We start from the raw sequence: 27961 nt of genomic DNA on the forward strand, positions 1-27961 counted from the left end.
AGCCACCTGCAAGCTGCTTTTCCCGTGCCATGGGGGCAGGAGGGCGGCAGAAGCGACCGGCAGGTCCAGCTGGTTTTACACGCAAGGGCTTTTTCCTTCCGCCCCCAATTTTCCCCCCTTTCCAGTGGGTGCCGGGGCCCACAGCAGTGCATTGCCACGAAGATGATGGGAGAAATCACTCCCAGGACTTCGCTGCTGGCAGGGATGGGCAGGACGTGGCTGGCGCTGCCTGTGGGGACTTTATTAGGCAGTGAGAGCCAGAGGGGATCGGGCACGGAGTTATGGCAGAGGCGATGACATCGAGGTGTGACACCGGGCTGGAGCCGCCCTGCAAGTGCTTCTCGCAATAAGGAGCTGGCCCAGCAAACCTGAGGCTTTCCTGGGCTGGGGGGGAAGATCCCGGAGCGGATGGGGATAGGCACAGCGGCTGGGGCGGTGCGCAGGATCAGGCCCAAGCAGCCGCGGCAGAAATGCAACTTGTGTAGCGGGGGCTGGACGTGCGATGGCAGCAATGAGCCACAGCCGGAGGAGGCACGGCACCGCCATTGTTTTATGCAAAAAAAATAATTAATTAAAAAAAAAAAAAAATCGAACTTTCGGCTTATTTCCTTCCAAACTTCTCCCCGCACCGGCTGGGAGGCGGGGAGGCTTCCAGCTGTTTTTTCCTACCGCGTCTTTTCCTAAATGCCCCCTTTGTTTATTTTTTTGCTGACGGTTTCATAGTCTGTTTTGCTAATTTTTTTTTTTTTTTTTTTTTTTTTTTTTTTGCTGTCCCCTGGCCCGGCAGGAGGCTGGGGCGAAGGGTGTCTCACCCAGCACAGTGAGGTGGGAAGGGACCCCTGGAGGGCAGGAGCAGCTCTTGGCTCCCCCCCTCCACGGGCTCCCAGGGCCGTGGCCGGACCTTCCCTCGCCCTGGCAGAACAAAGCACCCCATTGTGTGGGGAAAATGGGAAGGAAAGCGTGACGGGGAGCGAGAGCCGGGCCGGGAGGGTGTTTCTTCAGGGTGGGGGCACCCATGGCCTCGCAGAGGGGTCACCCACCTCCTGCGCAGGCGCCCGCGGCTGCTGACCCCCTTTTTCAGGTGGCTCCGTGCCAGCCCCCGTGGCTCTGGGTCCGTCCGGGCCGGGGGAGGCAGCTCACGTCCAGCCGTCACGGATTTTTTTTTTCCCACATGCCCCTTATTTATTATTTTTTTTCGTGTGGCATGTGTCGCACGTGACGGTGTGGGGCGAGCAAAGGTTTCTTTCCCCCGAGGTGGCTCTCAAGGCGCTCGCTGCAAATGCTGGCCTCAAAACACAGCTGCTTGTGGAAGGGGGCTCTGAAAATAGGCTGGCAGGCTCCCTGTCTGGCGGGGCTCCGCGGCTCCTATAAATATGTTTTCCTCCTGCGGGGGGAGGAAAAAAGGGGGGAAAAAATAAAATCAGGATGCCTGTGCTAACAGCCGGTCCTAAAAATGAGTCAGGAATTTGCATGGCGGTGGTACAGCCTGGCACTGACGGGGGTCTGTGCGTCCCCCCTGGGCTGGCTGGGGACACGGGGACACCCGGTGTGCTGCCTGTCCCCATCGCCCGTCTGCCTGCACGCATGCAAACACACGCCAGGGTGGCTTTGTTGGGTGATGGCGGAGATTTTTTGGGGGCTGTCGCTTGGATTAGCGAGACAGCGGCGAGGAGGAGGGTGAAGAGGGATAAAGGTCCTGGCACTCGCCGGGCTCGCAACAAAACAAAGCACCAGATGGTTTCGAGTTCGGCATAATGCACGGTGAAAAAGTGTTTGAACCAGGGCTGAAACGGCAAAGGCGGAAAGAGAGAGAGAGAGAGAAAGAAAAGAAAGAAAAACCCTCAGCAAGTGTCAGAACAGAAGAAAGCGGCAGAGAAAAATGGCAAATGTTAAAAACCCAAACAAAAAGCCCTCCCCGGCACAAAGCCGTGGCTGTAACATCTGTCCAGCAAAGCCTCTCGCTAAGGCCCCCTTCCCTTTAAAGTCACCTTTCCTCGTCTCCGTCATTACAGGGACATGGCCCTGTCCCTGGACGGGGCTTTGCTTGGCACTGGGGGACCTGCTCTGCCATGTCCCATGTCCCTGGTGCTGGCACCGTGGCAGCCGGCAGTGACACGCCAAGCCGGTGCACTCGGGCAGCCCAGCTACCCCAGCTGCTGCAACGGGATAAATATTTTATTATGCTTTTTAGCTCCCGTGTGGTGTCCCGGGTGTCCCCTTCACAGCCTGTGGGACCCCGTGGCAAACCGCCCTGTGTCCCCGCTGCAGGAGCTCGTGGGGTTTTAAGCCCGGTTTCCTCTCAAAGCAAGGCTTACACAACCTGCTGCGAGCCCGTGCTGCGCCGCTTTCGTGTTTCCCTTGCTCCTTCCCCATAAATACTTTGAACCTGCAGGGCAATTTGAGTTGCCTTAAAAAAGGGAAGAAGGCTTAAAAGTTATGATGTCCCCAGTGTTTTTGCAAAAAGAAGCAAAATAAGCCCATGCAATTGTGCGAAAGCAGATTGCAGTGTGAGCTGAACCCTTTATTAGCCACCAGAGAATCCACAAGCCACAACCCTCAGGGACAGCCGGCTCCCTGCTGCTCAGCCCACGCCTGCTGGTGCTGAGCTCCAGCCTCTAATGAGGGCTGACGAGGTTTAAGTGAGGGTTTGAGTTTTGCTGAGGCCCGTGGTCGCTGTGTCAGCGCCCCGGAGCCCCACTGCGGGACGGCTCATGGGACACAGGGTTGTCCCCGCTTGTGTCCCCCCCAAAGCAAGTGGGGGGCACAGGCGGGTCAGTGTGCTGAACCACCATGGATGGAGGGGCGGGTGGAGGGGCTGGGTGCCACAGGGCACAGCATGGGTGACACAAGGAGACCCCGGGGGGATGCCGACCCTGCAGGCCCTGGCATGGCAGGGAGACAAGGTGTCATGTCCCCAGGGCGGGGAACAGTGAGGTGACATGGTGCCATGACCTTCCAGCATGAGGCAGCCCAGGTGATGTGCCATTGTTTTTTTGGGACGATGAGGCGCTGCAGGGCCATGTCCCTAGGGGTGCAGGACAGTGGGGAGCCAGGGTGATACCACCCTGGGATGCAGGAGGGTGGGAACCAAGGTGATGCCACAGAGAGGACAGGACAGTGGGTAGCCAGAGTGATGCCACCCTGGGGTGCAGGGTGGTGAAAACCAAGGTGATGCCACCTGGGGCGCAGGACAGTGGGGAGCTGGGGTGATGCCACCTTGGGGTGCAGGACAGTGTGGAGCCGGGGTGATGCCACCCTGGGTACGGGATGATGAGAACCACGGTGGTGCCACCAAGGGGACAGGACAGCAGGGAGCTGGGGTGATGCCACCCTGGGGTGTGGGATGGTGGGAACCAAGGTGATGCCACCCGGGGGACAGGACAGCTGGGGACCAGAGTGATGCCACCCTGGGGTGAGGGATGGTGGGGAGCCGGGGTGATGCCACCGTGGGATGCAGGATGGTGGGAAGCCGGGGTGATGCCACCCTGGGGTGAGGGACGGTGGGGAGCCGGGGTGATGCCACCCTGGGGTGCGGGATGGCGGGGACCACTGTGGTGCCACCGGGGGTGCGGGACAGCGTGGCGGTCCCCACGCAGCTGTGCGGCCGCTGCTGCCGCCGCCGGTCGGGGGGCGGTCCCGGGCGGTGCCAGCGGGGCCCCGCCGCACAAAGGCCTCCCGTCGCCCCCGCCCCGGGGCCGCCCCCGCACCCCCGGGGCCGCCCCCGAGCCGCGGCCCAATAAACGCCGCCGCATTTGAACGCGGCGCCTCCCCCGGTCCCGCAACGCTCCGCGACGCGACGCTCCGCCGCACCGGCAGCCGCGCCGGGTGAGCCCCGCAGGGGAACGGGGATGCAGCACCGAGCACCGCGGGGAGGCAGAGAGGGCGGGGGGGGGGGGGAGGAATTACCGGGGAGGACGGGGGTGGGGGTGGAGAGGCTGAGGCCGCCGCCGGTCCCTCCTCCGCGGGCGGTGCCCGGGCGCAGCCCGCCCCTTCCCGGTGCGGGCGGCCGCGTGTGCGGGGCGGCAGGGACGGGGCGCAGCCGGAGAGGTGGGTGCGCGGAGGAAGCTGGGGGGGGGGCTGGAGAGGAGGAGCGGGATGCTGGAGGAAAGGGGGTGCTGGGGGGGGTGCTAGAGAGGAGGAAGAGGGGGATGCTGGATGAAGGGGAAGATGCTGGAGAGGAGGAAGAGGGTGCTGGAGGAAGCAGGAGATGCTGGAGAGGAGGAAGAGGGTGCTGGAGGAAGCAGGAGATGCTGGAGAGGAGGAAGAGGGCGCTGGAAGAAGCGGGAGGATGCTGGAGGAAGTGGGATGCTGGGGCGGGGGGGGTGAAATCTTGTAGCCAGAGGGTGCGGTGAGGGTTTTGGGGTGCTGAGGGGTGTCTGCATGGGGAGGGGGCAGCCTGTGAAAAAGTGTCCGCTGGTGGCAGCGGGCTGGCAGGGTGAGTGCTGCTGGGTGCTGCTTGCCCCCCTGCCAAGGGCAACCCCATCCCTGTCCCATCCCCAGTGAGATACTCCAAATGTGGGGGCTGGAGCAGGTTCTGGAGCAGCCGAGTTGAGGAAGCAGCAGGCTGGGGCTGGAGGAATTAATAACAGCAGTTGTTTTGTCATTGGTCAAGTCCTTGCTGTCACCAGGGTGGCAGACAGCATCTGCTGTCTGGTTGCAGACCGTGGGCCCGTCACCTCGGTCTGGTGCATCCGGGATGAGCCAAGAAAACCCGAATCCGCAGCCCTGGAGGCTCAGCCACCGGAGCTGGGTGCACTGGGGGGTTTGCCATGCAAGTGGGTGTCAGTTTGGGTGGGTGCCTGTATCCTGCCCGTCGTCCTCACTCGCTCCTCGAAGCGGGGGTGACGGCAAGAGGGTCCCCGCGGCGCGATGGATGCGTGGCGTTATCGCCGTGATTCAGCACGGCCGGCGTTTATCCGTGCCGGCGCAGGGCCGAGCTCCGCGGGAATTACCGCATCCCTTCTTTCCCGGCGCGCGAGGCGTCGCTGGATAAATTGCCGCCTCGCTTTGTTTACTTCTGAAATAATCAGCTTTGTGCCTCTACCTTGGGCTTTATCGCACCCAGGGCTCCCCGAGTTATTGCAGCCCGACTCCTGCCCGATTTGCAAAATCAAAACAGATGGGCGCTTTGTTTTTCCTTATTGAGGGGAAGGCTGCGGGTTGAAAAGCCCTATTACAATGCAAATACTGGGGTGGCGTGAATATTCAAAATGCTGCGCTGCTTTTGAAGCACTTTACATAAATTTATAGCGCTTTATATGCCATCGCTGCTTGGCTAAGCTGGAGCGGAGCTTGGTTAACAGGATCTCTCTTTCTCTGCCAATTTGGGAGGGTTTGGTGGTGTTTTGGGGAACACGGGGAGAGGTGGCATTGAGGTGCAAAGCAGCTGGGCTGCAGAAATTATGACCGTGCTCAATGGGGAGGAGGAACCGCCAGCTGTAAAGCTGACTTTGGTGGTGACCCTTGAAGAGCCGGGCGTGCTGTCAAGTGATTTACTGATATTTGGGTGCTTCATTGTCCTTATGGGTTCCCCCTCAACCCCTTCCCTTTGGTTTCTCGGTGGGACCCTTTGAGGCCCAAAGGTGTTCTGGGGTGGGCTGAGCTCAGAAATCGCCCTGACACGGGGAGTGGCGTGGGGGTTTGGGGGTGTCCGCAGCGAATTGTGGCAGCTTAGCCACAGCTGCCATGGATGAGGTGGTTCATTAGGGAAAGGAGATAACGAGTTAGATGAGACAACCCCAGCTCTGGCTTTGCAGCCAGGGCTCGAGGGGCTGGTTTCAGTGGCTGCTGAGCATCTCGTTATAAACCCTGCCATTAAAAACCAGGGTCCTGGTGGTTTTTGCTGGCTGTATTCACATAGTCCTGGTTGTCCCAAGCATGGAGGGAAGGGCATGTTGCTTTTAACCTGCCCATGCGTGGCCTTGCCCTTCAGCGTGGGGTGGACCCTACGTCTCGAGGAGCGGGTGCTGGTGTTTTGGCGATGGCCACATGATGCTTACACGTTGCTAATTGCCTGGCCCTCCTTTGGGTCGAGGCAATCAAGAGCAGCGTTGAAAGCAACATTCTCCTTGCTGTCCCTCGAAGGAGATGACTTGCTGGAGGTCACCACCAACCTTCTGCGGAGGTTGGGACGGAGGCGGCGTAGCCCATAGCCCTGAAGAGGGGAGGCTGGTGATGCACCCCATGGGGGCATCCGGGCAGAGCATTCCCGAAACCTCCACCTTGTGCCGCTGCGCAGCAGCAAACGCCCTGTTTGCATTTATACTGTTTTGCACCCCCCCAAAAAAAAAAGGCATTGTGCTAATTATAGTGTTTTTACTTGATGGTGCTATTGATTGACCAGGTAATCTATGTCTTCATTAGTTTGAGGCTAAAGCTTGGAGGTTAATATTGATTCCAGGCAATTAATATGCGAAGCGGTAATTACTATTTAAGCCTATATTGTTTGAGTTAAATTTAGCTGAGAATTTAGTCATATCAGGCCTCTACATTGTGCGCTGTGAAGGTTATCTGGCTCTCAAGCGGGGGTGGATTTAAAGGAAGGAAAGAAACGCCGGTGAAAACTTCCTCTTCTCATCATCCCGGAGCGCTTTGCTTCCCAGGGCTTGTTGTAGGGAGAAGAGAAATCAGACTAATGTGGTGGCGACTCTCCAAGTTGTTCTGAACCCACACTTTTCTGCGCTCTCGGCTCAAGCCGGTCATTCTGGGGGACTTGACACAGAAGGATGGCTATAAATCTGAACACAGTGGTGCCCGATGCGGGGAATGGCCCCTCTCCTCACAGGGGACGGGGGAGCCCCTGCTCAGCTGCTGCCCCCCCGTTTCCCCCCCCCCCATCATTATCCTGCCAGCTCTGGGCCGCCCTCCTGCATCTCAGCTGCTGGCCCATCTGGAGTGGAGATGAAAGGCTGGGGTTTAATTTGGGCTTTGTGTGCCTCTTGTGTTTTCTCTCTCCTCCTCCTCCTCCTCCTCCCCTCTTCTCCCTTTCTCTGCTGTCAGTCTCCCATCCCCGACCCCGGCTGCCGAGGGTGGCTCTGCGCCCCGGGTCCCTGATGCCACTGACCTCATTATTTTGACTGCTGGGTGATGCCAGGCAGCCTGGCGAGCTCGTCAGGTAGGAGGGTTTGGTTTGTTGTTGTGTGGGTTTTTGGTTTTTTTTTTTGGTTTTATTTCCCCCCCCCAGCCCCCCCTCTTCTCTCCAAGCGCTTGCTGAATAATTCAGCCGGGAGTAGGCATCTTGGGTCACCTTGCGCAGCCGGCTGCGTGCCGGAGCTGGCTTCCTAAGATGGAGGTTGTGCAGGATGCGTGCGGGATCGCCTCGCTGCCGGCAGCTCGCCATCGTTGACTGACTTGCAGGTAGCGTTGCCTTCTTTCTTTATTTCTGGTGCTTTTTATGCTGGAAAGCACGAAATCCCCTCCCTGGGCTGCGTGGGGGTGGCTGGTTCTCACTGAGCTGGTGCGGAGTCCGGTGAGCCCCCACCATCCCTCGCTGTGGGGACATGCGAGGCCACCAGAGCTACGGTCCCTCACCAAAACCTCCCCCGGGCTGTAGGGCAGGGCTGGCCCCGGGCAGGGACCACGCACCCGATGCTCCTCTCCTTTGGGGATCATATTTTTCTTGCTGGTTTTATGGGCTCCCCGGTGCCTCCTCCCTCAGCCCATCCAGACTCATCGGGGGTAAGTTTTTGGGGCTGCCTGGTGGTATGGCACTGAGAGGGGGGGTTTGACTCCAATACTCCGGGTGCTAGGGGACACGTTGGGAGGTGGCATTTAGCTCTCTGTGCTGTCTGACTGGGGGAACTGGTTCTGGTGGTGTGGAAGGAGGGTCGGGTGCTGGAGAGGCCTCGGGGGGAGGGGAGGGGGGGGGCAGGAGGTGGCTGACCCTGAAGATAAGAAGCTCAAAGATGCCTGGGGAGCTCCCACAGGTCGGAGTCGCCTTTGCTGTGGGCTTGGCTGTGAGTTTTGGGGCTGCCGGGGTGTGCAGGGCTCTCCCCATGCTGGTACCCGGCACCAGCCACCATCTGTGTGTGCTGGACCAGGGGCGCGGGTGGGAAATGGGGGTTTTTGGCATGAGAACCAGGGAACTAGTTCGCTGCCTTCCTTCTGCTTGCAGGCACCTGAGTTTTCGGGTGCTGACTCCTCCGTTGCACCCCGGGTTGAAGGCAAACGCTTCTGCACCCTCGCTCCTCCCCGCAGCAGCGCTTCGTTCTTTGCTAAAGCAGCTCAAGAAGCATCTGGGGGGATGGGAAAAACAACCCAGGGGGCACTGAGGATATGAAACTCAGGTAGAGCGATGTGGGGATGGGGAGGGATTGCGTCCGTTCTCTCGAGAGGTCTGGCGATGTCCTTATCAGTGTCAGCGCGGGAGGAAGGACGGCCGGGCTGGGCTATTTCTGTCCCGTGGACCCTGCTTGGCACCGGCCCCGCATCCCTCGGCAGGCGCGGGAGCCCGATGCTGCTCCGCGTTGGCATCTGCATCCTGCGGCCAGAGAAATCAAGGACACGGCTGCTGCAGTGTCTGCCCCGGCCAGAGGTTTCCCAGTTACCCAGCTGCGTTGGTGGGACAGGCTTTTCTGATGGTCCCTCTGCCGCGGGGCGCTTGCGCGAGCTGGTGTGGTGGCTCGTGATGGCTCTTGGAGATCAGAGTGGTCCTTGAGGCCGCGGTGGTGGGCAGGGGCCTGAGATCGGGGTGCACCGTGCATTTGGGGCAGCTCCGCCTGTTCTGGGATATCTGTCCGCAGGCGGCGATGCCGAGAGCCAGGAGGGGAGGTGGCTGCTCCGTAGCAGGGCTGGATGGCGAGGGGGTTTGGATAGGACCCCACACACACACACCTTGGGAAATCTGGCTGAGACAACCTGCAGCGGTGTGGGGACAACAAAATTCACATGGAGATGGGGGATGCTCTGAGGCTGACTGAGCGTCCTGGGATTGTGTCCTTGGGGCATCAGGTCCCTACAATGCCATTGCCATTTGGCGCGTCCTGGCGATGACGGCTGTGGTGCCTGTTGTGCCCCCTGGGGTGGTGGCATGTCCCCCTGTGGTGTCATTGCACTGGGTTATGCTGCTGTGGCCCTGAGACGGCGGGGAGCCCTGCAGCCAGGCTGCCAGCCAAATCCTTCATTTCAGACAAGAAATTTGCCTCCCTGCTCCCCTGCCGAAACAATTCTGGGGGCTGCAATGCTCTGAATAGCGCTGGGATGGGAGAGATGAAAAATTGTTGGCCTGGAGAGGAAGATGAATCCCTCGGGCAAGTGGTGGGGAAACCACCTGGGCTTTCTTTGCTGGGGTCAGCTCTGCGCCAGCGCTGGGTTTGCTGCCACCTTAGCGATGTCCCCTGCCAAATGCGTCTGCCTTCAGAGGGGGTTTGACCTGAAGTACCTAAAGGAGGGCAGTGACCCAGCGGGGACGTGTCATCCCCAGGCACAGGGCACCGTGCGGCTTTGTGCCAGGGCTGTGGAGGAAAGCAGAGATGCTGCACGCCGGCATCAACAGGGCTGGTGGTACCTGGGTCTCCCTGCAGCCAGGCCAGCATCAAAAGGAGCATATTTGGCACAGGGATGTGGGTTTGGTTCATGAAGGGGGGTGTGCACGGTGGCTGGGTGGGGGGAGAGGCAGCGGTTGGGGTCTTCTGCTGTCCCCAGTGCAGGCACAGCCCCACGCTTTGCTCCCTGCTGCTGGTGGGCTGTTGCTGCCAAGGTGGTTTATAGAATCATAGGGTTGGAAGGGACCTCTGGAGATCATCTAGTCCAACCCCCTGCCAGAGCAGGGTCACCCAGAGCAGGTTGCACAGGAATGTGTCCAGGCAGGTTTGGAATGTCTCCAGAGTTGGAGACTCCACCACCTCTCTGGGCAGCCTATGCCAGGGCTCTGCCACCCTCAAAGGAAAGAAGTTCCTCCTCATGTTTAGGTGGAACTTCCTATGCTCAGGTTTGTGCCCATTACCTCTTGTCCTGTCTCCAGGCACCACTGGGAAGAGTATGGCCCCATCCTCCTGACAGCCATCCTTTAAGTGTTTATAAGTGTTGATCAGGTCCCCCCTCAGCCATCTTTTTTCCAGACTGAAGAGACCCAAATCCCTCAGTCTTTCTCCAAAAGGGAGGTGTTCCAGTCCCCTCAGCATCTTGGTAGCCCTTTGCTGCACCCTCTCCAGCAGTTCCCTGTCCCTCTTGAACTGGAGAGCCCAGAACTGGACACAGCACTCCAGGTGTGGCCTCACCAGGGCAGAGCAGAGGGGGAGGATGACCTCCCTCCACCTGCTGGCCACACTCTTCTTGATGCCCCCCAGGATGCCATTGGCCTTCTTGGCCATGAGGGCACACTGCTGGCTCATGGTCATCCTGTTGTCCACCAGGACTCCCAGGTCTCTTTCCAGCAGGTCACCCCCAACCTGTCCTGGTGCAGGGGGTTATTCCTCCCCAGGTGCAGCACCCTACACTTGCCCTCATTGAATTTCATAAGGGGTTGTTTGTGTTCTTGCTAAGGGTGGGCAAAGCATCACCTGCAACACCTGGGAACCAGCAGAGCTCAAGGGAACAATTTTCCCCTGCAGCACCTCAGCTGCTCCAGCTGAGCCAAGTGAGCTGCTTGTGGAGCCAGTACAAGGTGGCAGGTAGGGACGTGCCACCTGGGGCTGTCCCTGCCTGGGCTTTCCCCACCCTGAAGGTTTGGCTCTGCAGCTTTTTTTTTTTTTTCCTTTGGTCTTTCTGCTGTGTGACTTGTGGCTTCACCAAGTGGGACACGAGAGGCTGGAGGGAGGGGGTGGCAGAGCAACCAGGCTCACTTCATGTGAACAAAAACCGCACCAAAGAGCCTGGTGGGCTGTCCCTGCACCCCCAGCCCTTGGGGTTTTTCCGCCTCGGCGTGCCCTGCTGCGGTTGATGCTTACTGTCCCCGTCTCTCCCCGCAGGTGAGCGTGGCAGGCTATGGGATGGATGAAGCTGAGCAGGACCAGTATGAAGCTCGCCTCAAGGAGCTCTTCGACAGCTTCGACAGCACGGGCACAGGGTCCCTGGGGCAGGAGGAGCTCACCGACCTCTGCCACATGCTGCACCTGGAGGAGGTGGCCCCGGCGCTGCAGCAGACCCTCCTCCAAGGCAACCTCCTAGGCAGGGTAAGGCTGGGGCGATGGCGGGGTTGGTCCGGGGCTTGGGATCAAGGCAGTGCTGGGCTGTGTGTGTGCGAGAGGGTGACGGAAAGAGGCTGGATGTCTGTCATGTGTGAGTATCCAACATCCCTGGGGCTGCGGGACTGACGAGGTCTGTTGTTCTGTTCAGAGTGGGCGCAGGGCGGGTTTTAAGAGTGATAACGGGGAAGGAAACTGCTTCTCGCTGTGTCCTCCCTGACTGGAGGCAGCCCGAAACTCTCAGAAACCGCCACTTCACCCTCAGCTGGCACTGCGCTGATGCCGGGCATGTTTTCCTAGCATCCAGGATGCCCTCACACCGATGCTCGGCTGAGCCCACGCTGGCTCACACAGCACACGTGTCCCTCAACACCTGGTAGTGCCACCTATGGCCTGGGTCGTGTTCCCCCAAACCAGCTCCCCGGGTGCTTGGGGTGTGATGGGGACCTAAAGCCAGGGCTCGAGCCTGTGATTTACCTTGGCTTAAGCTGTAGTTAAACTGGTGGGGCCGCACGCAGCCCTGCACGCTTCTCTAAAGTAGAGAATATTGTCTGACTCCAGCCGTCGCTGGCTGTGCCGCCTTCGTCCACGTTACCTGGTGTCAGTGTCCACACGCTGCTGATCTTCTCACAGACCCACCCGGAATAGGTTTTTGGGGACAAATGTCTCATTCCTTCTGCGGGGCTGCAGCGTCCCTGTGGAGGGGAGCTGTGGTGGGTGAGCACATCGCGTTTTCCAAAGAGATTTTTCCAGTTGTGGTTGTACGTTTCTAGCGTTAAATGCCAGGGTGTTGAGCAAAAGCTGCTCGCCCTTTGGGAGACCTCTGTGTTCAGCATGGATGTCCTTGTGCTCCTGCGTTACCTCCTTCCCAGCACGCTGTGCTCGGATTGCATCAGATGCTTCCTTAAAATCACCCTGAAATCCCATCACTGCTCATTAAAATCAGAAAACGCAGAGCAGGGCGGCCAGGGCTCTCCGTAGACATGAGCTAAGCAGCCGTCCCGACTCCAATTTCCTATCAGGCTGCAGTTTTCACGTAATGAAATAATTCCTTTAACGAGCAAAGCCTCCTCTTCCTCACCTCCCCCTGGGACATAGCTCTTCTGCTGACAGCAGACGGACGGATCCAGCCGGAGGTTTCTGACCTTTGGGAATTGCAGTGTGGCATTTGCTCCAGCACTGGAGACTCCGTGCTGCTCGTCCGTCTTGAGCTCCCGCTGCTCGGATGCTCTTATCTGGCTTTTGCCACTCGCGGGGTGGTGGGATAGAGGGAAAGGAAGAGCAGGACTAAAGGTGTGGTGGTCACAGGTGGCCAAGGCTAAAGCAGCAGAGCTCAACCCTGTGGCCTGCTCAGAGTGGCTGAAAAGCCAAGTTCAAGGCAGTAACGCTCAGCCCGGTGGCACCAAAAATTCCCTGCTAAAGCATCCCGAGTGCCGGGTCATGCTCGCCCTGTTCCTGTCCAACCTTGGTGACGGTTGGACTCAATCTGAAAGGTCCCTTCCAACCTAGACAATGCTATGTTCCAGCCAGGAGCTCCAGCCCAGGGCAGGAGGCATCCCGAGGAGCATTTTTATTTCGTTGCCTCCCTTTGTCTTCGGGGACGGTTCTCGCTTCCAACCTGCGACTCGAACGTCAGGATGATCTTTGTCTCCTGCGTTTCCTCCTGTCTCCCCAGCATTTGTGCTCGTTAGCAGCGGCAATGGCCCATGTCTAAGCGCGAGCCTGATTTAATAGCTCTCGAATCCTCTGGGTTTCCAAGGGAGCTCGTCGGGAGAATAGCAGCAAACACGTTGCTCCCCGAGCGCCAGCTTCTTGCACCTGCCCCGTCGGCTCCTTGCCGCAGATGGTCCCTCCGGGCGGCGGGAGCAGCCTTTGTTCCCTGCGCTTCCAGGGGCCGGGATTTATGGGAGGGCACCGGGGTAGGGGCAGGGAGGGGGGGACGCGTTTTGTCTGCCGAGGGGTGATTCCTCAGTGGGCCACGTGCTTGGCTTTTGTGCCAGGGGCTGCGCTCCGGGGGGATGAATGTGGCGGGATGGGGATGCTGGGTTGGAGTGGGAGCTGAGCTGACGTCCCTGCCAGGGGCCACGCGTGCTGCCTCCCTCTGTGCAATGCTTTGGGGATTAATGGGTACACGTTATCTCTGGGGTCTGGCTCAGGGGGGTGGAAATCCTGCCCCAGCAGAGCCAAACCATCCCAGAAACCGCTCTTCTCATGCGATTGCGTGCGGAGGCGATGCTCACAGCAATTCCTGGGATTCCTTGGGAAGGCTGTTCCCCCGGGCCCTCTCGCACTTGAGAGGATGCATGCCTTTCTCGCCCGGCCTCCAAGAGGCAGTTTAATTAGCTATCCTGGGGACACCATGGCAGCAGCACACGGGGGCTGTGGTTAGACAATTTGCAGGGTTGGGGGTAAGTCGGGCACCTCCGGACCCCGCGCAAGGACCGTCCTTGGTGGCTGTCCTTGAGCAAGGACGGGGAGTTCAGGTTTCACCTTGCTAAGGCATTAGCAATCCCGCAGCGAGGACACTGCAGCATGGGGTTTCGCTCATCAGCTTCTTTCCGTGCTTTGGTTGGTCACCTCTTGCAAATATACCCCCTCCGAGCCCCCTGTGACGCTGCTCCCCTTAATGCCCAGTGGCTTTTTACATCCCAGGAGGAGACTTGGTTGCAAAGTTGCCCTATGTCTTCCCCACCTTGATTATTTCCCTCTGCAACCTTCTGGCTGCTGCTGGAAGGAGTTTGCAGGCAGGCCAGGGCTTTGGGAACAGGACTCCAGTCCAAGATCAAGGCGAAGGGAGGTGGAAGGAGCCACCGATGTTGGTCTGCCCCAGAGAGACAGGGATTTTCAGGCTCCTGCTTTGCATTGCAGGGACAAACAGCACGAAGCAGCAGGTAGCTTGGCACATGCGTGCTCTCTTTCTAGTGCTAATAAGTCACAGCTTCATAGGAAACTTGCTTTAAAGCCGGCATCGAGATTTCTCAAAGGTGCTGGGGTTGCTCAGCAGCTGGCAGCTTGGTTGGTCCCCGATTACCGTGGGGAGGCTGGGCTGGCTGCGTCTGTGCAGCATGTTAGTCTTGTTTGCCTCTGATTTACTCGTTCTGGGAAAACTCTCCTCACCGGGGGCTTAACGTGCCCCCAGTGGTGCGCAGGGCCCTGGTCTCCCTGTGGGGTTTGCAGGGATGTGTGTCCTGTCCCTGATCTGGGGCGGGCGGGGGGGGACACGAGCATGCGCCCCGCCGCTGCCTCCCAAACTCTGCGTGTTCGGGATGGTTTGGATCAGCCCTCGGGTTGCTGTTTGAGAATCCTGTGAGCGGATGCACAAGTTGGTGCTTCCAAAATTAATCGACCCCATTGAAAAGAGCGTTAAACTTTAAACACCCCAACACTGTTTTTATCATAGAATCACAGAATGGGTTTGGGTTGGAAGGGACCTTTAAAGATAATCTCGTTCCAACCCCTGCCCCGGGCAGGGACACCTCCCACCAGACCAGGTTGCTCCAAGCCCCGTCCAGCCTGGCCTTGAACACCTCCAGGGATGGGGCAGCCACAGCTTCTCTGGGCAACCTGGGCCAGGGGCTCACCACCCTCATCATAAAGAATTTCTTGGGTTGGCTTCAGTGTCTGGGGCTACTTCCCAGAAGCGGATGGTGCTTTGAGCCCATTCTTTTGCTGGGAATGTTCTCTAAGCGAAAGCCAAAGGCTGTTGCTGCAGACTTGTACCTGCCCACATGGGCTGTCACATCCCTGGAAGTGCCCCTCGTGCTTGCGGGGAGCCCACAGCCTCCATGGCATGGGCTTTCCTGGCAGGACCGTGCCCTTCTATCACAGCAGATGGGTGCTGGGGGCGTCTGGATACTGAGGACGGACATGGCGGGTGCTGGATGCCGTGAGCATCATTTGCTCAATATCTCCTGGGGGTGAACATCCCCCCTGCATGCCCACTGGCATTTAAACCGGATGGAGATACAGAGCGGGGGCACCGCTGGGGAGCGGTGGTGAAGGATTGCTTTCTTTAAAATGCGAGATATTACAGCATTTGTGGCTTTGCTGTCCCGCAGGCTGCCTGCCGGGCTTGGACCTGAGCACAGCTTCGCTTTGAACAGTTGCATTTCTCCAAGTACTCCTTGGTGTACAGACATGCCGCATACAGGCATGCGGCATCCGATGTCAAATGCGCACCACGAACAGATGCTGGTTTTCCTGGTTGTCTGGTGTCGGGATGGGCCAGAGGTTTCCCTGAAAAGAAATATCCCTCCCTCTGCCAGCTTGGGCTACACCTGTAGAGTACAAACTGCTGCTCCGAAGCGTTTCAGGACCCTTCTGAGCCTGTGCCAGCGCTCGCCGTGTGTCTCTGTGCTGCTGATTTGCATTTTAAATGTCGAAATCCTGCTGCGCTGGCACGGGGAGGGGGGAGGCTGGAGGATGGCCTCCCCCTGCCCCACAGTCTAATCTTCCCCGGGTTCCTTTGGACGTGGTGGTCATGGTAAAATCGCCGGGTGGCTGCGGCACCCGGGCCATCTGTCCCCCCGCACAGCTGCGGCAGTGAGGGCTCAGCCCCCTGCTCCCTTCCTCCCCTTCATTAGTGCTTCTTGGCAATCGCAAGTTCCGGGGCTCGTTAGGCAGGGCAGGGTCCAGGGCAGTGGTGCTCCCCGCACCTGCCCGGGTGGTTTTACTCCACCTTCTCATTCAACGTGTTTGCAAGAGTGATGCAAAGTGGGTTTTGTTTTGTGTTTTTTCTTTTTTTTTTTATTTTATTTTCTTGCTGCTGTGAGATCTGTCCAAACCTGTCCCCAGCACCCATCGGAGGGACCGGCTCTCTCTGTCCCCGTGGCTGTTGTCACCGTTCCCTTGCCGAGAGATCCCATGGGGAAAGGGGACCTGTTATTCGAACACCCTCATCTTTTATTCATCCTCATTTAGTCTAAATGTCAAGGTTTTTTTTGTTCTTTTTTTGTTTTTTTTTAATCAGGCAAATTCTCCTATCTCTGTAAACTGTCCTTTTGAAGTACACCAGCCCTTGGAAACGAATGGCAGCAGCAATTAGTATTCAGATGAAGGCATCCCTGACAAGTTTCTTTGCTGGATGTATTTCTAACTGTTTAATTACTCAGGGAGCCTGTGTTTAAAACCACGGCGGCGATTTGTATCGCCCGAGCTGGGGATCAGGGTTCATCCCTGCATGGGGGGGGGGGGGCTTGTGGCTGAGCCCCCAGCTCCGCTGTCGTCCCCAAGCCTGTTGGGGAGCACGTTTCTCTTTTTTGGTCTGGTTTGACCCCAAAAACAGGCTGGCAAACTTCAGACCTCCCCCAGCAGTGTTAAAAATCCCCTCTGACTGCGGCTCCTGCCCTTTGTGCCGGATTCGCAACGACCGGACCTGCAAGAGCAACCTCGGTGGGTCCTTTAAATACGAAGGATCTTGTTCAGTGCTAAAAATTCTCCTAACATTTATTTAGCCGGGAGAAATCGCAGCAGCCAGCTCTGCCTCGCTGCTCACCCATGTCAAATAGCTTCCCCAGCTGTCCCCGGGTTTCTGTCCCCCGTGGCTGGAATTGCTGGCATTCCCCGGCGCGGCTGCGAAGGATGCTCTAGCCCCTTAGCAACTGTCTGTGGCGGTGAGACAGGAGGCTTTCCAGGAACACGCAGATGGAAAAGCAGGGGTGTGTGGGGGGGGAAACCAGACCCAAAACCCCAGTGGTAGGATCCTTGTTTTTCCCATCGACCTGGTATTTCCAGTCCAGCCCTCGCGGAGCTGCGGCTGGTGGGAGCTGGGACTGGCCTGGAAAGGGTGCGACTTTCTGCTGTCTGCTTTGGAAAGTGTTTTCTGAAGCTTAATTAGGGCAGTGGAGCATTTCCACAAGCGAGCCTCTCATCACTGGTCGGGACTGGTATCTCGCTGTAGGAGCCATCAACCTTGGGGAGGTCACCTCAAGTGATGGAGATGCTCCCTGGTCCTCTGGACACGTTATTTCGCCTTCTTTCTTGATTGGAAAAAACCCAACTAATGCACTAAAGCAGCAGTTTTAGGTCATTGTGGTAACAATCTTTTTTTTTTTTTCACATGTTCAAAGACACGAACTGTGTCTTTAGGTTGCTTGCTGTCCTGTTTCCAGGCCCCAAAACTGAACGATGAGGTTCACTTGTGCCCCTCGCCGAGGCTCTTGGCGGGCACAGTGTGGTAATCTGGGAGGTTTGCGTTGCTGCCCATCTTCCTGCTGGATTATTGGCCTGATTTTTAATTATCTGTATCACTTAATTTCTTCCTTTCTTCCTCCCTCCCCCCCCCCCCCCCCCCCCAGGTCCACTTTGACCAATTTAAAGAAGCACTTATCCTCATCCTATCCAGAACCCTGTCAAATGAAGAGCACTTCCAAGAACCAGGTAAATACTAAAAATCCTCAAAAATAGTACGTTTTCTTTGGCAAAGTGGATTTGGGTGGATCTTGCAGAGGATCTTAGAAGAGAAAGCGCTTTTTAGGTGCTGAGATAAGCTCTTCTGCTTGGATGCCTAGGGAGAAGGGAGAGTTAAGGTCCGTTGTGGAGCCTTGTATAAAAGTGTTTTCTGAGCTATTAGATATTTATATCCCATTACCATGATCTAAATGCCCGGAAAGGCACGTGATGTCTGCGTGTAGACAACTAACAGCACTTTAGATGCTTGGAATGCCCAAAGGCTGCTAAATGGGCTGAGGTCTCTCTATCCCACAAGGCTTCTGGTGGCCAAGGGATGCTTTAGGAGGTCTCCAGCTGCAGCAGATAGCTACGGGCGGGCAATCAAATGGCTGCTTTAGTGCTGCTGCTTCATCCCAGCTGGGTTTGTGAGCTCTGCCTCGGGGGGAGCCTTTGTTCTGGGCTGAGCTGGCTGCTGGTGCTGCTGAAGGGGCCGGCAGTGGGATTTGTCCCGGGGGGACAGCAGTGCCTTACGGAAAACCCATGCTGGCTGTGGATGCTGCTGTGGGTTTGTGAAGGTTAGAAGGGGAAGCTCTCTGCAAGAGCTCCTCCTGGAGATGGGCTGCTGGAGGTAGAAACACTCCTCCTGTCTAGCACTGGTTTTGATTTATTAGTATTTTTTTTTAAGTCCATTCTCTTTCCTTGTGTCTGGGATGAGTGGGGTGAGCTTAGTCCTGTCAGAAGCTACTTGGAGGTAGAATCATAGAATCGTCTGGGTTGGAAGGCATCTTTCAGATCATCGAGTCCAACCATCAACCCAACACTGCCCAACCCACCACTAAACCACGTCCCTCAGCACCGCATCTGCCCGGCTTTTAAATACCTCCAGGGATGGCGACTCCACCACTGCCCTGGGCAGCCTGTTCCAATGCTTGACAACCCTTTCGGGTGGAGAAATTTTTCTTAAAGGTGATTCTGTTTCTCCCAGGGGACAGTCAGTCTGGCCCAAAGACGCTTCCGAAGAAGACAAGCCCTCTGACAAATCAACCTGGGGCTGGTCAGAGGGAAGCAGTGGGTGCTGCGAGTCCTCGCTGTCCTGTTTTCTCCTTCCCTTTGTTTCAGCGAGCCTTTAAAATGTGGCTTTTTAGACCCTCGGCAGGGAATAGGGTCACAGCTTCGGTGTGGCCCCCCCCTCCCTGTGCAGAAGGGGCTGGTGGTGCTGGGAGCACTGGGGAGGTGTGGAGCCGGGGGAGGGCTCCAGCTGGAGCCGGGGGGGAGGGGGGTGCTGAGGTCTGCCTGGGTCACACCTGTATGTAAATCCCTAATCCTGCCTCAGGAGCAGCAGCGGGGGCACAAAATCCCCCAAGGAGAAAACAGTTTAGCAAGGGGGGAAGAGGGGGAAACTCCAGATTTCCTCTCTGGGAGCATCAGCCTCAGCTGGAGCATCCCACGCCGGAGAGTGCAGCAAGTCTGCAAAATTCCAACTTTTCCCCCTTAAATAGGCCACAAAAACTGCAAGAGACGCAATTGATGGGGTGGTTATTCCCCCCCACCCCTCTTTTCCAAAGCTCTTAATGCTTAGAGGGAGATGGGCGATGACACTTCTTGCACCCAGCGTCCCTCAATGTAGTTTTCCCACAGGTCAGTGGGTGCTCGGGAGCGAAGGGGGGAGCCTGGACGGTGCCTGGTGAGGGGTTGTTTGTTCAGCCATCCCTTCCACCCACCTCGGATCGGAGCTGGACGCAGCCCCGGCCAACCAGAACTAATCCGGCGCTCCACGTTTATTGGGGAAAACCTATACGGCTGAGAAGCTCCGGCTTGATTTAAATATAAATAAATCTTCTAGAAAAGGGCTAAATTCGGGGTTATTGCAGGGGAAATTACAAATGCAGCCGGCAAGAGGCTGCGTCGGAGCCGGAGAACCCTCCTTGGGAACGCGTTTGTCAGCTGGGGTTTGTGTGGCAGGTAATCAAAGGGCACGGGGTGCAGGTAGGGAGCCTGACACCCAGCAGCCCTGGGAGGCATTTATTTTTATTTTTTTTTAATGCATTTTGACAGGCCGGTTAACGCCAAAGTCTTTGCTGCTTTTAATTTAGATCAAACTCGCGATTGGGAGAACAAGCTGCTTTGCGCTGTTGGTGTCGAACTGTCAGGGGCTGTGGAAGTGCTGGTGTTACAGCCCGCCCCGGGCTTGGGAAAAATTGAGTTAAGAGCTCCAAATCATATCATTTAAATGAAAATTTAATTTAGCGGGGGGGGGAGGGAAAAAAAAAAAACGCAGTTTTTAAGGCTATTTGCTGTATCTGGAGAGTTTTCTCTGTGAGGAAGCGGCTGTGTATCTTGACGCTGTGGTTTTACCCGGGGACTTGGGTGATGGGAAGGTCCCCTGGGTCTGCGAGCAGCTGGAGGGCTTGTGGCTTCGTTCTCGGAACCAGCTGCTCCCCAGCAGCCCCCAGACAGCCCATGCTACGTGGCCAAGGGGACCCGGCAGGGGACGGCACCGTTGTCCCCAAGGGCGCAGCGCAGCCTGAGCTCAGGGAGGATGGCTTGGCACAAGGAGCCCCGGGGGTGACAGGGCAGCACCCCCCCCCGCCCGGGGTCACAGCAGGACCCAGGGGCTGGGGGGAGAAGGAACAAAAGCAGTTCCCGCAGAAGCAGCGGCTGGTGGGGGTTTCCCCATTTTGGGGGGGAAGCAGCAGGTGGGAGAGGCACTCAGGCTTGCAGGGAGCAGCTGATATATTTATTTAATTTCTCAGCAAAGAAGCTAAATTCCCTTTCCGAAGGGAATACTGGCACGGAGGATGGTCCTGGCGTGCTGCGGGCACTTTGCCCGGGAAGCAGCCCTGAAAAGCGAGGCGGGCAGAGCTCCCGGCGCCGCAGCTGTCAGCTCTGTCCCCTCCAGGACGTTGGTGTGGGGACACAGACCCGGCCGCGAACCGGAGCATCACCCTGCCGGGAAAACCCCAGCTCTGTCGGGAAGTGGCGTGGCTGGGCAGAGGAACAGGAAAAGCAGAAAAAGGCTTGAACGTGTCTTAAAATAAGGGTTATTTGAGCTCCTGCAAGCAGGAGTGTGACTGTTGGGGGGACCCGTCACCCCCAGCAGCAGCACCTCGGGGTTTGCGGAGCTGCCTGACCAAGGTGGTGTGTGTGGATAAATTGTAGCCCGAATTACCAGGGTTTGATGCTCTGGAGAGATGCTGCTGTGGGGCCTGGGGCTCCCGGGCTGGGCGCTGCTACCACTGATGCTCTTTGTCCCTGGGTCACTGTAGCAGTGAGGAAGGGCTGGGGGGGGGCAAGAAAATAGGTTTAAGGAGGTGGGAAAAAAAAAAGTAAAAATCAGTATGTAGGTGATTAAGGGGTAAAAAAAATAAATAAAATCAGGCTTTTTTCCTCCCCGTTATTGTAATAAAAAGTCAGGTCTGTGTGTCAGAAGCCCGGATAGGGAGGGATTACTGGGGTGGAGCGCAGGATTACGGGAACACCCAGGACAAATTAAAGAGCAGTTTGACGCCTCCTCCTCCTCCTTGTGGTCATGAGGGGCTGTTGGGGGTTGTTTTTTTTTTTTTTTTTTTTCTTCTTCCCATCACATGGAGACAACAGGATGCCCTCCCGAAGAGGAGCTGGTGGGGATGATGCTCTTGCAGGAATCCCACCCGTGGGGGAAAGGCTGCTCGCGTGGCTCCGGCTCCGCAAGCAGCGATGGGAGGGGACAGGTATAAAACTGTCCCAACGGGGATGATTTAGGTACAGGCAATGCCTTTGGGCTGAAATATGTTGATTTTTGGGCTGTGCTGACCCAGCCGCCGCTCCTCTCCACCTCCGCTGCTGAGCCTGAAGTGTGAAATAGGGACTGGGAGGAGTTTATCCCAGTTCCTGGTGTCCCGGGGGTTGGGATTTAGCAGATCCTTGCTGCGATGGGCTTTGCTGCCAGGAGGATCCCTCCCGTCCGCATCTTAAGCAGCAAAGAAATTAATTTTGCCTCTAAATGTGGGGCGAGGGTCTTCCTCCTCTAAACCCCCTTTTGTCTGCACTCGGCGGCTTTGATGCTGGGCCCAGGAAAATGCTGCTCACCATCAAGGGGAGCCCCCCCTGCCTCTGAGGGCAGAGCAGGATTTTGAAATGACTTATCTAGCGCAGAAAGGCAGAAAATCAAGTGTAAATCTCTAACCATGCAGACGTTTAACCACCGAGATGGAGGGGGGGGCGGGGGGAAGCGAGCTGGGGAATTGATGGTTTCTGTCTGCAGCACTGGAATCGGGGGTGGGGGTGTCTTGTGAAATGCAGATTTAGGGTGTGGGGTTTTGATTTTGGTTGTTTTCTTTTTTTTTTTTTTTTTTTTAGGAGGGCACTTTGGGGGCCACAAACCACCCCCCCGCCAGGGGCAGCGGGGCGAGAGGCTTGCTCTCTTCCTGCTCTCCCCATCCCAAGCCTGGGGGTGGTTCAGGGGGGCCAGATGAGACCCCAGTGTCTAATTAGGCGCCGGCTCCGGAGTGTGTGTTTTACTAAGCCCGCATGTTGCCGAGGGCTGTAGGAAGCAGGGAGGGTTCGACCTATTTTCTTTTTCTCTCACTTTCCCCCCACCCCCCGCCCCACAGCGAGGGTCTGGGAGGAGCAGCATCTCACCTCGCTGCTGGGTACCGAACTGGGTACCAGAGGTCAGACTGGAGCCAGAGCAGCCTCCCCTCGGTGCTCAATACCGGGGTATATTTTACAGCGTTTGGGGTAAATAGCAGACAGGGCTGTCTCGTGCGCCTCTGTCTCACGGGAAGCATCGATTTTTTGACATTTCCTTCCTGTCTTCTTCACGCGTCTCTGAAAGCATGTATGGAGCAAGCAGCTCTTTCCATTCATCCTTCCTCCTTCGTTTTTGGCTGGAAATGGGAAACGCGGTTCGGCTCGTCAGCGAGCTCTCTGCACTCGGGGAGCACGGGTTGCTAGTTTTTTGGTGGCGCGTGTGCTCAGCTTTCCTGAAATACTGAGGATAGTGGGAGCACCGAGGGCACCGGCTGCCGTGCTGGGGGTTTGGGAGGGCAGAGGGGCTTAGAGGATGCTGCGCGTCTGGAGGTATCCATGCACACCCATGAGATGGTCCAGAGATGGTGGTCCGTGGGGCTTTCTGTAAAGGCGATGGGTCCTTTTAGTCCTGCCAGGGATGGGGCTGCAGGGTGCGGTCCCTGATGGTGGTGCAGTGCCTGTCGCCCTGTGGCACGAGGGTTTTCTTCTGCACCGTGCACCTGGCAGCCAACAGCACGACGGTGCCACGGGGGCTTGCAGGGGAAAAGCTCTGTCTCACAGAATCGTAGGGTTGGAAGGGACCTTTGGAGATCATCTAGTCCAACCCCCCTGCCAGCGTTAAGGAGAGCAGCCTGGCTCTGGAAACGGGATTTCAGGGTGCCTGAGCTGGGATCCCCTCGGCAGCTGGGCTCGGGCACAGCCTATTTCGCAGCCAGAGCTTTGCCAGGCAGGAGTGAACTTTCTGCTCCTCGCAACCTGTGAAGGGTCACCTTCCCCTCCCAGGGTGGTTTTCAGGCTTTGCAATTTTTTAATGGCAAAGGAAAAACAAGCACCTCAGGCCAGAGGAGAGAGAGAAATCAGCTGCCGGCCTCCAAATGCTTAAAACACAAAAACGGGGAGATGCTCCTCTTTCCCTGCTTGCTGTTAAAGCACTGAGAGGGTGGCACGGGGTGAAGGCACCTGTGTTTCCATATACAGCGGGATTTTCATCGCAGTGGTGCTTAAACACACTGTTGCGGGGGGGAGGTGGAAACAGGGCTTTTCTGCGCATTGGGAAATCCAGAAGGAAATTAAGCCATCGCTTCATTGTTGCTAAATCACCCCTTCTCTTCCCCCCACATCTTTCTAAAGACAGATGGGCACGGAGGTGTGTTTCTGGCTTAGAGGAAGGAAAATTATTTCTCAAAAAAAAAAAAAAAAAAAAAACCCAAAACAAAACCAAACCCAAACAAAACAAAGCCCCCCAGCCCTCTTCTGCGAGGGCGGGGGAAATGGCGGGGAGAAAATAAATGGGTGAATGAGTAGCCACAAATATTAGCATTTCAGAGAGAGCTGCTGGATGGAGATTGTTCACCACCGGGCAGGCTTTAATAGGAGTGATAAGGTTTGCTTTTGTTCTCGGGCTCTTACTTAATCAGCCTGTCTCGTTGCGATTTTTCTATCGGCGCACTTCATCACCCAACTTTCATGTGCGAGTCCCAGCTGCAGCAAATCTTGTTAAAATGGCCTTGTTCAAACACGGGCGCCGGGTTTGTTCCCTAGAGCTGCAATATGGATGGATGGAGCGCGAGGCTGGAGGAATCAAAGGACTCCTAGTCCTGTGTATTTTATAATTCATTGCATAGCTAAGTTGCGGAATATTTTTCCTCTAACAAGCTTGAAGCTGCCTTCCGTATCTAAAGGAATATTACCCAAGGAGGCATTTGGGTGGGGGGGAGGGTTTAGAGACCTGCTGCTTTCTGTGTACCGTTTGTCAATGATGGGGCGGCTTCCCTGCTCCTTATTAGTATTGCGCTCTTGCATTTATTTTGTACCAGAGCCCTCTGCAAATAAAATTTTAAAAAGCTGCTGCTGTTGCCACTGCCTCGGCGCGCCGCAAGTGGCGGAAAATAAAGATGATCGAGTCCTGGGGGAGGTTTCGATGGTAAGGTTAGCAAACACTGAAACAAAGCGTGGTGGAGAGCCTTTCCCTAATTGAATCCCTGGTTAATTTGGTCCTCCGTTTAATTTGCCCCCCTGCTCCAGACATCGGATGACTCTTGCTGAAAACAGCCCTAAAACGTGCTTATTTATTTCTCGGTTTTGATGCCTGTCCGTGAGCGCTCCCGGATAATTCAGTCCCCGAAGGCAGGAGGTTGCTGCGGGGAGCCGGAGCCGGGGAATGCGAGTGGAGCAGCCGCGGAGCCCCCTGTAATTAGATGACGATGACTCCAAAGGGTTATTTAGATCTTGCAGTTGGTGGTAGTTGCGCGGCGCAAGCCGGGACCTGCCCCGCCGTCGCCCGCATCAGCTGCTCCCGTTGGCCCCCGGAGAGACATTCGCCTCCAAACTTGCCCATTTTTTTTTTTTCCACTCTCCTGGTTGTTTTCACGCTTTTAATGGAGCTGTGATTTTCAATCCACCCAAAGCAGTGGCGGTCGCCCAGGTGTCTGCATAATCTGGAGGCTTGAGCTGCTCAAGTGCTGCGCTGTCCCTAATTAAACCTGCCCGTCGCCGGTAATGAAGATTAGTGCGAGGAGGAGAGACCTAATTGACTTCCCATCCAAGGCTGCCTTTGCAAGGTTGAGGGTGTTTTTCCCCATCTTGTTATCAGAGCAAACTTGATTTGGGAACTGGGGAAGGGTGAGGAAGATGGAGCCCTGATTCCACTTTGCACCAGCCTCTCTCTTTTTCTTTTCTTTTTGGAGAAGGACCGATTCCAACCCGTCAGGCCCAATGCCACGGTGAGGGTAGTGGTCCTGGAAAGGAGCTGGTTCCTGCCCAGGGGGATGGTAGTGGCAATTTGGTGCTCGAAACCTTTCAGCCAAACCTGCCCTTGTGCGTTGCGATGACCCGAGAGCTGGATCTGCAAAAATCACGTTACCGATGTGCTTTTGTTCTTGAATTTCCCAGATTCTTCCCCAGAAGCCCAGCCCAAGTACATCAAAGGTGGCAAACGCTATGGCCGGCGTTCCCTGCCGGAGTTCCAGGAGTCGGTGGAGGACTTTGCCGAGGTGACCGTCATCGAGCCGCTGAGTGAGGAAGTGCATCCCCCGCACATCGCTTCCAGCGGCTGCCAGGAGGTGAGTGGGAAGGGGCCAGGGGGTGGGCTGTACCCCGGCAAATGTCACTGCTCCCCACGCCACCCTAAGGTGGTTTGGATGTCCATGGGGGTCATCCCAGTGAAGGCAATGGTCACCCTCCTCGCCTGTCCCCAGCCAGGCCAGGTGGCACCTCCCTCGCTCCAGCCTCAAATTCCCGCTCTGCAAGCAGGCTGCTGTGGGAAGCTGGGATGAGATGGGCTCACGTGGTGGCACGGTGACGTGTGCTGGCACCGCTGGCCTCCCCACGCTCCTGGCTGTGGCGCGGGCCAGCAATTAAGCGAGGGCTGTACCGCTGCCTCCGTGGCTAACGAAGTGTGGGCTTGGGAGCTCAGCGAGCAGACGGAGCACGTCCTCATCCATTAGCGCTCATCTGCAAGAAGTCGGGCCAGCGCTCCGGCAGCGCTCTCCGGGAGAGGGGATGGGGAAGAGGGGTGGTGAGTGGCATTGCTCCTTGGAACGATGCCCTAAATCCAGAGCCACCCCCTTCTCCTTCCAGTCATCTTATTTTCCCAGGAAAAAGCTGTCATGCTCCTGCACCATAGGAAAAGGCTGGCCACCCCGGAGCTGCATGGCCCCACGTGTGCCTGCTCATATACTTGCTCAAAAATCAGTATATTATTCCCCCCCTCCCGGGTTTTGTGATCAGAATTAGTGGCTCTGTGCTAGTGCTTTCAACCCCAGAATCTCCTCTTGCTCCTTCAGAACAGAAAAGCAAAAGGTGAAGGGCGGCCGGGTTCGGTGGCCTGCGTTAGCATACGGCCGCAGCAGCATTTCCCTGGAGCTGGGCTCGTTCCAGCCTTGCCCCCGTTTGCCAAGTATTGTTGATTCAGTGTTCAGGAGCACGCGGTGGGAGTTTTCCAGTGGGAAGGAGAAGTGCTGCTGGCTTTCCCCCCCTCCCCTGTCTCCTGGCTTTACTTGTGCCGTCCTAGAGCTGGCGGGGGGTGGCTCTGCAGCCACCTGCATTGGGGGCTGCCCAACCCTGCCTGGGGAAGCAAAGGAGAAATGTCCCGTTTCCAGTGTTATGCAGAAGAGCTTAAAAATGACATTTTAAAAAAGAAAAAACTCAAATAAAAGCTTTTCCACCAGAGCCAGCTTCTTTACCCTGTTCTCGGTAACCTCTGCTCACCGCTACGGGGATGCTCATCCATCTCCTGGTGCTGGCCATATGGGCTGCCCTGACCTTGAAATCAATGTTAATCTGCCCACAACCCCCCAGGGAGGCGATGCCCTCGATGGGAGAGGCCACTCTAATCTTACTCCTCTGTTTTAGCTGTCAAGGAGGTGTAAAAAGCTAGTCTATATAACAAGGTCAGTCAATTAACTCAACTGGGATGTAACCACGCTGTGCTCCCCGGTGGCTGCATCAGTCTCCTGGTGGGATGTCTTCTTGCGCCTTTTGGGATGGGTGGGATGGTTAATTCTCTTGCAACTTGAGCAAAACCCAGGCTAAATTTGTAAAATCCCCGCTTTCCGTCTTTATCAGCGTTGCTCTCCTGTCTCTAAAAGAAGATCCTTTCAGTATGCATAGAAATGAGTTGCTTGAAGGCATTGGAGGTCCCGGGGGTGCTGGGTGGTGATGGAGATTTCTGAAGCATTGACTATTTGGGGCTCAGTACAACTAGCAGCCTTTGCCCGGGTTTCTCCTGCTGCGTGTATAAACACGTTGCTGCCTGCGCTCCCCAAGCCTGCCTCCAGCCCAGGGTGTTGTGCTGGCCTGAGAACTGGGGCAGTGTGGCTTAATTGGTGCTTTCTTTCAAGGCATGCCAATTAAAAGGGCTCAGGCTCTGTCTGAGAGGCTTCCGTCCCCTTCTCGTTCTCTGTCAACAAGAGAGGAGAGGCCCGGAGGGCTGGTCTGGGCGTGGGATCGGTTGCCCAGAGAGGCTCTGCCACCTCCATCCCTGGTGGCTTTCCAGGTGCCACCGGAGGAAGTCATGAGCAGCTGGGTCTGAATTCAGGGTTGACCTTGCTGTGAGCAGAGGGTGGTTGTAGGGATCCTGAGGTTCCCTCTGGCCTGCACGAGTTTGTCCCCACGGATGCTATTAGGCTGATGGGTGACGAGAAACGAGTGGCTCTGGCAGCTCTATGGATGTGGCGCTAAGGGAGCTGCAGCCATGAACGCACCCAGAAATGCAATGTGAAAGCTTGTGGTGGTTCAAGCTCTGCGTTTCCGGCCCCGGCTGCCACTCGAGCTTGTTTGTCCTAAACTCTTGATAAAGGTGGTGGGTCTTGGTGGCCTTGGGGAGTGCTGTGACCTTGTTTTCGTTTCCTTTTTGCCTTGTTGATGATGCTCTGCTCAATGGTGGTGGTGCAGGGTTGGGATGGGGAGCAGGTTTGGTGGCCGTGGGGTACCAACCCCAAGCTGGTGGTGGGGCAGCAGCACCCTTTGGCTCATGGGTCCCCAAGCAGTGCCGTCCTGGGTACACAGATGTGGCCAGTCTTAAGGCCATGTTGACTTCCAAACCTCAGCGTAGGGCATCTGTCATCACCCCTTGCCCAGCTGCTGGCTCTGCTCCGGGAAAGGTCCCACCTACTTGCAGGTTGTAGAAACCGCTGTCATGTCCCAGCTCTGTCCCTTTGGTGCCCAACGGAGCCACTTGCTCCCCAGACATCCATGTGTTTGCTCCTGCATAGAGT

The 27961-nt window shown here is 56.8% G+C and overlaps 1 protein-coding gene across 10 annotated transcripts in view; it reads left to right on the forward strand.

The window, feature by feature from the left end:
• The first annotated feature begins 3701 nt into the window (after positions 1-3701).
• NIN (ninein) overlaps positions 3702-27961 on the forward strand; it is a 63370-nt gene continuing 39110 nt past the window's right edge. For 8 of the 10 annotated variants that reach the window (XR_012586584.1, XR_012586586.1, XR_012586585.1 and 5 more), the window contains exons 1-4: positions 3981-4047; positions 10908-11111; positions 17420-17501; positions 25137-25306. Coding sequence is in view for 6 of the 10 variants with exons in the window: in XM_074583558.1 (XP_074439659.1) it covers positions 10929-11111; positions 17420-17501; positions 25137-25306 (435 nt within the window). In the remaining 4 variants the exon portion in view is untranslated. Of the gene's footprint in view, positions 3826-3980; positions 4048-7203; positions 7357-10907; positions 11112-17419; positions 17502-25136; positions 25307-27961 lie in introns of those variants that run through there. The other 2 variants (XM_074583560.1, XM_074583559.1) reach the window with 2 other exon arrangements.

Source organism: Larus michahellis, chromosome 4, assembly GCF_964199755.1.
Source record: "Larus michahellis chromosome 4, bLarMic1.1, whole genome shotgun sequence".
In the NCBI taxonomy this organism is placed as follows: domain Eukaryota; kingdom Metazoa; phylum Chordata; class Aves; order Charadriiformes; family Laridae; genus Larus; species Larus michahellis.